At 35.6% G+C, this 13573-nt stretch overlaps 1 protein-coding gene across 3 annotated transcripts in view; it reads right to left on the bottom strand.

Annotated features, from left to right (window-relative positions):
* Positions 1–978: 978 nt before the first annotated feature.
* KCNJ3 (potassium inwardly rectifying channel subfamily J member 3) overlaps positions 979–13573 on the bottom strand; it is a 148656-nt gene continuing 136061 nt past the window's right edge. Inside the window, exon 3 of one of the 3 annotated variants that reach the window (XM_002918722.4) lies at positions 979–5206. In XM_002918722.4, the coding sequence (XP_002918768.1) occupies positions 4620–5206 (587 nt within the window). In that variant the 3' untranslated portion in view covers positions 979–4619. The remainder of the gene's footprint in view (positions 5207–13573) is intronic. The other 2 variants (XM_011224309.3, XM_034654585.1) reach the window with 2 other exon arrangements.

Here is a 13573-nt window from a genome sequence, read left to right as displayed (position 1 = left end):
AAATAGATAATGCCTCCCAATGGAAGATCAAGAAGAAACACTATAAGAACGATTAATAGAAATCTGTATATAAATAACAGCACCACCCAGATTTAATTTAACTAAAAACTGGCTCAACAGCCTGAGAATCAGTTTCTTCAACTGTAAAATGGGGATAATCTCTGCCATGCAGAATTATTGTAAAGAGTCAAATCATGTGTATAAATCACCACTGACAGGGGGAGTTGGGAAAGAGTAAGAAGGGGCTAGGATGTGATTCTTAATAAGCAGTGAGGAGCTAATGGGCCTTGCCGTATATGCTGTTTACAGCACCCATTATCATGTGCAGCCCAAATATTCTGAAACAGCCATGACTTCAAGGCAACTTATCAGGTAAAAAAAAAAATCAGAATTTGGAGGAAAAAAATTCTATTTACTGAATGATGAGGGGCACATTCTTTAACTCCACTAGGTCATAACCTTCAAGGAACTTGGCTTTTTAAAATTACTTCTGTGAGGTGCTAAGAAGTTGATGACATATTACAGAACTCATATGATGCCATTTTAGGAACATTTTTTTTAAAGGAACATTCATAGGAAAAGCAACTCAACACTTTTTAAAAAGGTGATCTGACATTTAAACAAAATTAAGAAAACTATGTATTCTTCTGTTTTACTTACTATGGCTCTTGAAACACTGATTCAGCGAAGGACAGGATGGTCATGAAGATTCCTTTAAGAAATGCGGGTCTGGAATCGTCTGCATTATTATGTGCAGGTCCATATGACTGAAGTATGTCACCAATAAAGAACAAAAATAAAAACAACCCTCAAGGAATGAGTTGTGACGGACTGAACTGTCTTTTAGGAGTTAAGTGTCTCGTGATAAACTGAATCAAGGACTAAGATTAAGTCATTGTTGGAAAGTGGAAAAATGATGAACACACTGTAAAAATTAAACCCAATCATGTTTTGAATGTTTAATATAGTTTTTATAAAACTGGATTTGCAGTATTGAATACATGAATTTATATTTTTGTAACCTAAATGACCTTGCACATTTAAATAATTAATTGCATGCCAGAAAATGCAATTAGCTTGACTCCAGTTTGAATACTATGTACAATGTAATTCAAGCACAAAGTCTGCAGTAGAACCCACAGAGGTGCTGTGCAATCAAGCTGTACTCTCTTCAAAGTATGCACCTGCGGACATTTTTCATAGTACAGATAGGATATAAGCCACCTTCTCCATAATCTCATTCTTTCTCCAACAAAAACAATCCATTTTTGCCCCGTCCTTTCTAGACAAACAGGCTCTTCAGTACGGAGACAACTAAATACATTTCTTAGTATTTAAAGCTATAGATGGATGGATTTAAAACCACATAAGAATTTTTCAGAAATAACTAATGATAAAGTATCCTTATTTTTACTTTGTATATATTTACAGAACTATTTACATATTGCTGAGAAGAATGAATATTTCAACCAAAGATGGGCATTATCAAAATAATCGTATTTCTTTTATTCACATCATTTTGATATAGAATGAAATATTTTACCAGGACAGGAGCTATACCATGAAAATCCCACAAAAGGGACTAGTTTCCAGTTGTTAAGTAGAGTTATTCAGTTCAATGAACATATTACATTTTGCTTTCCAAAAGTCACCACACTGGTGGGCTGACAATTATCCTGGCTTCCGTTGACTTTTATTCTCTTTGATTTGAGCTCTTATAACTCCCTGAAATGGAAATATCAGAGATTTATGTTTTATTCAGTCAACAAAATGCGTAACTTTTCACTGCTGAGAAAACATGTCATGTACAGATTGAACAAATGTTACATGAAATCACTTTGATAAGCAGTCCTGCAGGCTGAAATACACGAAACGGAGATGATCTTTCTTGGACTGATCAGTGTCAAAAAAATCAGCGAAAAGAGAAGAAAAAGCAATTCTTTATTTTTATCCAAATATATCAGACTTCATAATTTAGTTAGGGTCAACAAAAACATAGAGTCACCATATAATGTGTCATCCAAACCAGGACATTCTAAGAGAGAAAGGGAGCGCTATCATTAATTACACAGGTACGACAGGTATAAACTGAAACTCTCCCGGGTAAACTGGAACCTCTGACCAACTTAGCAATACTGGCTAAACTGCAATTACATGCAGAAATCAGACCTTTCCCATACATATGTGGAAAAGATAAAGGAATAGCATCACTGAGAAAAATTAATTTTGGCAAAAGTGCTTCTTTTCTGTTGAAATATCACTCCCTCCCTAAGCCAGTCACCTCTTCTAAAATCATCAATTCTTTCTCCACCCAGTCGTTTTTCTATTTTGATGTCCTGTTTTTCTTACCTTAAACTTATTTTGAGAATTTTGAAATCATCTCCTTTGTGTTCTGTCTCTACAGGACCCCTCCCCACTCTCCTACCCATACGCAGTGTTCAAATGGGCAGCGACCTCCTCTGACTTAGTCATAGCCAAATCTCCAGGACCTAAAACTGCCTAGGACATAAAAGGCATGCAAAAAATTTTGTTGAATGAATGAGTGAATACATTCAGAGAGTTTGTTTTTGGTCCCATGTTCTCCTCGGTACCAAAGACAAATTAGAATGACTCCTCAAATTGAATTATGGCTCTATTTAAAGTATTTGGACTAAATGATCTATGGAGTTTCTTCCACTGATAATAAATCTCTCACGCCCCCTAGACCCCCTTTTCTCTCTGCTACTATTTCATTTTCTATAATCAGCAAATGGGATCAAGGGGTAGAGCAGCTACCTCTATTCACAGTGGATGAATGCTCAAGGTTGATCATTTTGCCAATAACGATTCCCTGGGATATGTCTGCACCTACAGAATTTGGTTAATACAGAGGTAGCCAGAAGGTATTATTGTAGTTATGATAGGACTGTTGATGCAATAATTTTCCAATAAGAAAATCATCACAGGATTGCTAAAAAATGGGAAATGATGGGACCCCAAACCAGCCATTAAGGATTTAGATATTAATAGGGAGAAATAGTTTAATTCTGGACGGACTTACAATACAATGCCCAAAGAAATTTCATAGGAAAATCCATGATATTTTGATAAGGAGCACTTATAAATTTTCATAAAAATCTCTGCGCTCCAAATCTTGATTTTGTAGGTGTTCTTCAGAGCAATAGTTATTATTTCCACTAATGAGTAATAAATATCAGACCTTGGGGTTAGAAAAATAGTACTGCTAAAATTACTTTGGTAGGCCAGGGATCCAAGACACCAATAAAATCAGCATTTACCAAACAAACAAGCAAACAAAAAAGCCCACATGGGTAAAAATATCTTCAATTCATCTAATTTAAAATTCTCTCAGGTATATACATAACATTCTTCCTGAATGGAGTGACAGGCATGGGTGGGATAGGTTCCCCAGATGCAGAAAAAGTCTGTCCTGATACAGTAAATGCCACAAACAAGAGAACAGCACTAAAAAGAGACTCATTTAGACATACATATTTTAAGCATAAATATTTATCATCTGTTTCATTGTATTGTTGTATCACCTCAAGAATAAATTATTGGTTTTTAAAATGACAGAAATTCCAGAAAAAGACTGGAAATGTTACCAATTGACTCAGTTTGAAACAGGGACCATTAATTATGTAATTTCGAGCAGATTCTGATATATTCAATGTAAGTTGGCTACTGATGATTACAATGATTCAGCATTTGTTCAGAGCTCATGTTTGCGTGAGATCATATACAAAACAGAGTTCCAGACTTCAAGTAGTCCAGAAAAGGACCAATTCTCAAATCAACCAATTTTTCCCTAGTACTAGCAACTTTTAAAAATCATAAAAATTTTTAGCATGTTGGTATGCTTTAAAATTTACAAGTTAAATCTATAATGGCTATATTTATGCAGGGCCATAAATAGCAAAAACTCATGTGACTCCCTCATATAAAGTACAATTGATAACCTCCCAGGACCTTAAACAGCAAAAAACATTAAATCAGATTTTAAAATGACAAATAATTTAAGGCTAAAATATTTGGTATTAATAATCAATGCCAGAAGCCTTCCTAGCCTAATAAAGGAAACATGCACAAGAACTACAAGTTTGAACAAAACATCACAATTTTATCGGATATATATGTATGTGTGTGTGTGTGTATATATATATATACACACATATGTATATATATATATATACACACACACATATATATACTTTTATCGCCCTGAAAGCTATCCACTCATGTTTGGCTTAATACATATGTTAGAAATGTCGTGAAGAGTACCACCTCTTTAAATATATATATATATTTTTTTCCAGAATATACAATATAAATATACCATATATAAATCATGCCATAAAACTAAATGCAAAATTTGCACATTATTGCATGCTTGATGTGATAATACATGCCCGTTAAGAAGAACTTTCTTATGATGTCCTCCCTTTACACAACTTTTGCTTTCTGCACAGTGGCAATACTTGGGAAGAAAGGGTTCTCAAATATGCATATGTGACTGGGGGGAAAATGTACCTTTCGGATTCCTTCGAGGATTACCTCATCAGCCAAATATTGGACTATTACTAAATTAAACAGTAAATAATGCCTATGGGGGTGTTTTGTTATGTGAATCGATCAGAGTTCATTTTTCTTAATTTGGCTGGGAGATTCCCTTCCATCCTGGCTGCTCCTCCAGCGATCTTTTGAAGCTTTGGTGGCAAATCGGCCACTGACTGGCTCATGGGGTCAGACAACATCTTGGTGGTTTTAGATACCAGTTTTTCTTCTGAGTTGCCAGGAACTGAACTTATTCGTTGAAGTTTCATGGGCAAATCTCCCAAGCTGTAGGCTTTTTCTGAAGTTGTAGAACTCATCCTCAAGAGTTTTTTGGGAAAGTCTTCTCTTCCAGTAATTTTCTGCAGCTTAGATGGAAGTTTTGTAGTAATGTCATCTAGCCCATCTAAGCAGTCTACAGAATTATGTCTTTCTTTGCTGTTAGTTATGGCTGGTGCTATTAAAGGGGACGACATCAGAAGCATCTCCTCCTGTTCTTTCACACTATAAGGTGGGGTGGGGACTTCAAATGTGGCATGGAACTGGGAGTAATCAACTTTGAAGAATCCTTCTTCTAAGGAAATCACAGGGAAGAAACGATGACCCCAAAGAACTTCATCTTCAGTGTAAGATGTTCGAGCTTGACAAGTCATCCCTATAAGCAAAAAGGAAATCTTTGATGAATTATGCATAGCAGAAGGAAACAGAAGCCAGGTGAACCTACGGAATTCATTTTGCTTTCTTATTTAAGCTTTGAACTGTTTATCTAAGTAGACTGAATAAAAGAATATGTTAAAAGTTTTCATGTGCATAGTTTTGATATATATACATTCTTCCAATGAAAAACACAGGGAACTTTTACTGTACGTGTTTGGAAGGCAGTACAGCAAAGCATAATTAATTGCTCTTCATCCGCAAACCAAAAGCAAAAACGGCACGGACCAATTTCAGAACATATGTGTCTCTAGAAGAAGTGGAGAAGTCACAAAATCATTTTCCCTTGTTCATGAAGCTATGCGATATATGCAACAAACCTGAATTTGCATCCAAACTTTACCACTGTATAAACTTAAGAAGGATACTTAATTGAGTATCGCTTCCCTCTTCTGTAAAGCATGAAAATACCTGCATCACAGGACTGCTGTGAGCAAGAAATCAAATATTGTACAAAAATGTAAAATGTTTTATACAATGTCCAATTAAAGGAGAGCAACTGTAACTATGCCAAGTATTTGCTTAATGAATAAAAGTTGAAAACATTTTTATATCAGATTATGGAAGGTCACAATGGTGATTCTATTCTTCGGGACCTGTAAGGCCAGAATGAACTTTTCCTCAAGTCTTAGAAATCCATATGCTAAAATCAGTAATCTATGCCAATGTGATATTTCCAATGTTGTTCCTGCTATAGGAATCTCTGAAACTGGATGCTGGATATCAGATTTAAAATTTTGCTACTTACATATTACGTTACTTGGATATCATTTGCCTCATGCTACTCTTATTTACTCAACCATATTCTCTTTACAAATTATTTATTTAGAGTGGGTTACTATTAAATCAGTCAACCTCTGATATTCATTAGAGATGTGAACACTGGAAGTACATGATAATATGTTTAAGTACACTTAAAGCATATTATAAAAATTCAGTCTTATTTTAGTCAAAAGATACAATTTTCTATAAGTTGCAAAATTCACTTTCTTCTACCTTTACTATCACACTTGTAGTAGAGCCTATTAAAGTGTAAAATGATAGACACATTTTAAAAATGTACCTCTGTAATATTAAGTATAATTTAACCAAATGATGACAATCCTTCTGCTTACATTTCTATTCTCCCTCTGTCAGTTTATAAATAATTTCAATTGTGTTTAAGCCTGGAATAGACTGGATAAATGGATATTCTGTCTTTCCCCCCTGACTAGTGATCACACATACAATACGTGGAATTGGGATAAATGCACAACTGAAAAGTAATATTGAAGACAATTTCTTACTTGAATCTTTCCAAAATCTTGCCTTGTAGCTATTAGTGATGTATCACCAGGGAAGCAGTTGTTACACTTACATGCCATCTTTTTCCAGATGTTTTTCAAATAACTGATGCAGAAGATGAATGCCTATCATATCTCAGGCACTGGGTTAGGTGCTCTCTGTATATTATTTCCAATTCTCAATATCATCCTAACAAGAAAACACTCCTATGTCCAATTTAAAGATAAGGAGGATAGCGCTCACAGAAATGATTATCTCTTGACCTTCCTTGGGCACAGATATAGGAAACTATAGAGAAAATACAATATTATTCTAATTTCTGGGGGTTTGGTTGTTCTTTTTACTTTGCCATTATGTCTCTATTATTTTAGTTAGGAACCCTATTCAAAACAACTTATCAAATTAAATGTCATGGTGAAAATCTGATACTGGCCAAATACCAGTCTTCATAGTCAACATCTTATCAGGAATACTTCCCAGAAACATTTATATATGGAGACAATAAAATTAGTTTAAAAAGTAATTTGTAAGTTTTATAGACATACACACAGTAACATCTCTCTTTTCAAATGATTTTCTAGCCTCTATTTCATGAGAAAAAATTACAGATAAACATTTATTCAGAAAAGATTCAAAAATGTATTTCTTGATATATTCATTTGACTTTATTTTTTAGATTTAATTTAACTTAACTTTATTTTATTTTTATTATGATATGCTAGTCACCATACAGTACATCATTAGTTTTTGATGTAAAGTTCCATGATTCACTGTTTGCGTATAACACCAGTGCTCCATGCCATACATGCCCTCCTTAATACCCATCACAGGGCTAGCCCATCCCCCCTCCCCCCTCCCCTCTAAAACTGTCAGTTTGTTTCCTGGAGTCCACAGTCTCTCATGGCTCATTTCCCCCTCTGTTTATTCCCCCTTCATTTTTCCCTTCCTTTATTTTGAATAGTTTAAGGAGCTACCAAAGTACCTAGAATAAATGACAACCATCAATGTTCCTATCCATTGAGTTACAAAACATAAAATAAATAAGTACCCTATATTTGTTTAAATAAGTACCCTTTTTGCTTCTCTCCAAAATCAATCACTCTTATAAATTCTATATGTATCTTCCCAGCCCAGATATAAATTTAAATTTAAGAAAAAAAGCATAAATATATATTTACTGTTAAGTGGTAGTACTTCCTTTACAACCCCATTTTAAGTCTTAAGTATTATTCCATTGAAAACTTATGGTGGGTAGAATTATCCGAAGTAAGGGCACACACTCAATATAACTCAGTGTAGCATAGATTTGTAGGTTTGTTTTTTGGTGATTATAAATGCATGTATATATTAATAGTTGAAGTAAATTCAGACCCTACACTTTGTTCAATTACTTGTAGCAATAAAAGAGTAAATATTGATACAAAATTTGATTACTATCACCATCTTAGCTCATTTAGTTTTAGTGACTTTTTTTACATTGGGAAAGGAAGATGAAAATAAAAATCAAAATTCTGTCCCCGTTGTCATTATAACATACCACATTGCTGATCTCCAATGCTTACTCACCCTAAGTTGTTTCCTGTGAAGTTAACAGAAATCATAGAAAAAACATCGGAGAAATTTAAATGGTGGGGAAAAATGGAGGAATAAAGTCTTACAAAAGTTTCACTTTGGGGAAACAGGCCATTGATTATTAAGGTGCTTAAGGTACAATGATATCTATAATGTCAACAGGTATTGCAAACATTTGTTCACATACAAATACCTGTAAGCATTGTTACTCAAATGCCAGTGGATGATTCTGACAGAAAAATATGGTGGGGAGATTTTATTCTACTATATGAGATTAACTGCCATCCTTCCATAGCAAACCAATACTTGCGAGGCAGCATCTTCATAGAACTGGAAAGTATAAAAATTTGGCTGTCATTTCCATTACTGAAGTAGCTTGTGAAAATTACCTGAAACTCCCTGAGCTTCAGTTCTCTCTTCTACAAAGCAGAGGAGTAGTACCCTCTCATAAGACCATTGAGAGTCTGGGACAAGAGCACAAAACAGTGCGTGGTATTAGGCAGTGCTTAATAATGACTGCTGGGTTTACTGTTCTGTGGTGATCGTTTGCATTTCCTGTTGTCCCTGAAAATTAGTGTTACTGCATTAACATAAGGGGGGGAATTTTGACGTATTAGCAATTTGTACCATATTAGCAACACAGAAAATTAAATTAAAAAATGGCCAGACATCAGATAGCAATTCTCTTTTTGGAAATGATCAGTTAAATATTCAAAATGTTTTAAAATATAGAAAAACATACATTACTCATATTCCCAATTTTTAGGGTTTCTTATTTTCCACCTAAGTATCTCTAATAGCTTGGGAGACTGAGTGTAGGAGCTTGGGGTGTATGAAAAAGGCCTGCAGCAAGGTGACTAAAACCAAAACAATACTTTAGTAATTATACCAAGAGTAGTTGTCAGCACTTTCACCTTTGTTTGTCTTCTGCTGTTTCTTTTACACTTTCATTAGCTGTGGGTACACAAATATAAACATTTCAAATTCAACAACATCATAGTTTTTTAAAGATTTTTTTCCTTTTTTAAGATTTTATTTATTTATTTATTTATTTATTTATTTATTTATTTGAGAGAGAGAGAGCACAAGCAGGGGGAGCAGGAGAGGGAGAGGCAGGCTCCCCACTGAGAAGGGAGCCCTACGCGGTCAGGGCTTGATCCCAGAACCCTGGGATCATGACCTGAGCCAAAACAGACACTTTGACTGAGCCACCCAGGCACTCCTAAGATATTTTTTTTCTTTTTTAAGTTTTTATTTAAATTCCAATTATCTAACATATAATGTTAGTTTCTGTAGTAGAATTTGGTGATTCATCACTTACATACCCAGTGCTTATCACAAGTGCCCTCCTTAATCCTCATCACTGATTTAACCCATCCCTGTGCCCACTTCCCTTCCCCTCCAGCAACCCTCAATTGGTTCTCTATATTTAAGAGTCTGGATTATGCTTTGCTTCTCTCTTTTAATTCCCCCCATGTTCATCTGTTCCATTTCTTAAATTCCACATATAAGTGAAATCATATGGTGTTTTTCATTCTCTGACTTATTTCACTTAACATAATAAATGCTAGCTCCGCCACATTGCAAATGGCAAGATTTTGTTCTTTTTGATGGCTGGGTAATATTCCATTGTGTGTATGCATGTACATCATATGGATATTGGGTTTGGCCCTTGGGTCCTGGTAGAGTGGGCCCTCCATTCCTCCTTTCTGAGCCCAACACTAACTATCCTCCTGCCGCAGACTCTGAGTAGGTTGGGGTGGGAGGAGAGACTTTCCTAGGCATGTTAGCTGGGCCCAGGGAAGGTCCCCGCTGGGGCCCTCAGGGCACTTCTCAACCCTCAAGGGCCTAGCTCTGACCCTCTACCACCCCTCAGACTCCTGGCACTTGAGCCCCACCCCCACCCCCACCCCTGTAGTGCCTTTCACTTTCTTTTTTTTTTTTTTTTTACCCAGAAATCCATGGGGGTTGGTAAGGATGAGTCCTCTCAAGGGGGGCCCAAGGGAGAGGAGAGGAGAGGCTCTCAGGAATCCTTTATTCTTGTGTAATAATAATACTAACAGTGGGGAAATGGGAGGGAGAAAACCATTAAAACTGCTCTTGGTTTAATCCCCATTCAAGCTCCTCTTTTTATGTGACCTGGACATTTTGGACTTGATAGGGAAGGGGCAAGAGTCAGAGCTGAAGAGGTCCTTCCCAGGACAAGGCGACACTGACTGAGACAGGCAGGGAAAGAGCAGTCTTTCTCTACCCACTTCTTTGTGATGCCTTTGGCATCCAGGACACTGAGGCATCTGCTCACACTCCTCACCTACCCCCCAACCCCTGAAAAAAAAATACAATCCAGAAACAACAACAAAAAAACACATGGTATATACATATACTACTGCTTGTTTATCCATTCGTCAGTCGATGGACATTTGCGCTCTTTCCATAATTTGGCTACTGTTGATAATGCTGCTATAAACATTGGGGTGCATGTGTCCCTTTGAATCAGTATTTTTGTAACCAACATCATAGTTTTTAAATCTGGTTTCAACTCAGAATATTAATGCGCCGTCAACATATGGATAATGATAATAAAGCATCATAAGTTGGATAACAGAAGAATGCCTATGATGGTCAATCTGCAGTTTAGACAACGTTCTAAGACACAATTGACAGACTACTTCTTTTTACAAAAGTTTTCCCAAAATAATGTTGAAAAAATAAAATACAATTGGAAAGATTTAAAGTAAATGTAATTATGTTTCCTAAGAGCATGTATGTAATGTAGTATTCTTCCTTGTAGGTTGTTTCATCTCATGCTTCTGACTCTAAAGCATTTTTAAATAATCCATGCTCCCATTCATAATCGCAAATGCCATTTGAACCGGAATGAATGCAGGTAGGTGCAGACCATTGTTCACAGGGTACTAGATCCTTGCAGCTCTTAACTGGCAGGGTGGCTGTTTGCGTATTTTACCAGATTCCAGACTTGAACAAATGTGATGAAAATCAACACGAGCTCATCTCTGTGGAAACTGGTAAAGCAACAGATGCTGCTACTGGAAATAGCTGGGACTTTTGATCCTTAGATGAAAAACATTTTGTGAAAAAAAGATGTATTCTCTGCATTAATTCTTAGATAAAAAAGCTATGTATTGCTGCTTAATGTCTTCCAGCACCAGTGTGTTGATCTAAAATGACAGTGGCCATCGAGTTCTTACCTTTTCCCTTTTGACTTTCCCCCTTCCTGATTCTACCTCTAAGTTTCTCTTTAACTGGTCTGAACACTCATTCAAATAACAAGTCCGAGAGCTTTTTAAGTGAAAATGGCAAAGCGGGTTGCTGTTTGACACGTCCTCAATGAAACTTTTGGAATGCCTCCGATTCGGGTATTCTGTACTGTTTCTGCTTGTCAGAAATGGTTGCCTGCATGAGGTGGGTACAAGAGGGTTAAACACAATATAACCACAGGCCAAGGGAAATGTCTGGATGCTGTGACACAGAAAACATCAAATAATCAATAACTTCTGCACAGCAGAGGCTTTATCTAAACCTTAATATAGAAGTTGCTGAGAGAGGGAGAAAACTCCTAGTAGGGCAGCTGTGCTTTATGTGTGCACTAAACAAAAGGGGAAAAGAGAAACTCCACTTTAATTAAGCCATGTAATAATAATGATAAGTAATAATAATCAGTAATATTCCTATAGCGCTTACTGTGCGCCGAGAGTCTTTCTAAGCACATGGTACGTGTTCTCTTGACTTCTCACAACTCTGAGGAAGTACTTGAACCCCAGCTCCACCACTAATTAATGTGTGACCTTGAAAACAATATTAAATCTCTTTAATCTTTGGTTTCGTTATCTGTAAATTAAGGCCCACTCTACTGATTTTACATAGACATTGTGAGGATTAAATAAAATTAAGTGATATATAGAAACTGCATGTACAATAAATATTGCTCATTTTCTTCCAGAAGAGTCCCTAAATGGAGGTTATCTGACTACACTGCAAGTTTTATTTATACACACACACACACACACACACACCTGCAAATTTTAGCCAAGTAATATACTGTTTTTCTTCATCAAATCTGTCCTTTTGTCTTTTTTTTTTTTTCAAATTATAAGTGGTTTTTATAACTGAATCAACTAATAGCTTAGCCTGGGTAGCACGTGTTATTATCCCCAGCAATTTCCTAGACTGTCCTGTGTTACTGCTCTGAGGATTACTAAATAAAGTCTGTAGCTGCTTCTTCCTCACAGTACTCCCAAAATTTTGCCCATCCCCCAAGCTTTCATAACTGTAAGGCTTACTTGGCATTCTTTGCCTGCTCTCTGTTGTGTTGCGCTGAGCTGAACTGACGTTTAAACTATAAACTTTCTGAGGAAGTATATGATGTTTGGGTTTTTTTTTTATCTTGTTTATAAAACAAAGACACTGTGTACACCACTGTTCAATAATACTAAGGTTATGGCATCAGGCTCCTCTGGGATATAGGTTGCAAAGCTATTAAGAATATATAAATTGCTTCCAGAAACTGCAGTTTTCAAGTAGATGGAATCCCTTTAAAGTGCAATATATTCTGCTCAGACACTTTTAATGAAGAGTAGAAGTTTCTGGCATGCATTCAACCCAATATTATCCTCTATTATTTACAAGCACTTGGTCTTACAATGTGTTCTCATACATAAGCTTGCCATTATTGCTCAAGCTAGGTCAAAAAATTCTAAAAAGATTAAAAGATAAAAAGAAGAAGAAAAACCCAATTACATTTGTTAGAAAATAAAGTGTCAATAAGAAATTTAGCACCAAGATTTCAAATGCAATACTTTAATTTAGGTTTCTCAGTTTCCAGAAGGACAAAAGAAAAGAAAATAGATTTTTAATGACAACAAAGAAATGCTAGACTCCCAAAAAGGAACATTAATGCAGGTGTGAAGAGTTAATGGCATGTAGAAAATATGACATATAATTCATGATCATACTGCTGAAGACATATTTAAGAGGCTCAGGGTTATATTAAGCCAAAGAACAATGGCTTTGAACATTGAGGTTGCTGTGGTTTTAACCACACACTATTAGTAAGACCTTAGGCATATTATTGAAATTACAGTTACAAGGGATAAAATATATTATTTATAAAGTTATTGCAATTACAAATTATATAATCTATTTAATGGGTCTACTGTATTACCTGGTAAATAATAAAGGCTCAATAATTGATAATTATTATCAATCATTATCAGTATTGGGGTTCCAATTAGTTAAAAGGTCATTTTAGATATATTTTGATTCTTCAGTGATCACCCTATTTCTCAGAATTAACTCCAAGCAAATGAAATAATTTTTGCATTTTTAGTTTCTGTTAATTCGACACAGACCATGTTGTCCACATTTATCTGAAATAAAAGGCCTATTGGTACATACAATATAAACAGAATAGTGCACTGTCAACATGGTCTAC

This window comes from Ailuropoda melanoleuca, chromosome 2, assembly GCF_002007445.2.
Source record: "Ailuropoda melanoleuca isolate Jingjing chromosome 2, ASM200744v2, whole genome shotgun sequence".
Classification (NCBI taxonomy): domain Eukaryota; kingdom Metazoa; phylum Chordata; class Mammalia; order Carnivora; family Ursidae; genus Ailuropoda; species Ailuropoda melanoleuca.
Note: the sequence above shows the minus strand (reverse complement) of the source record. Positions and strands in the feature narration are given on the sequence as shown.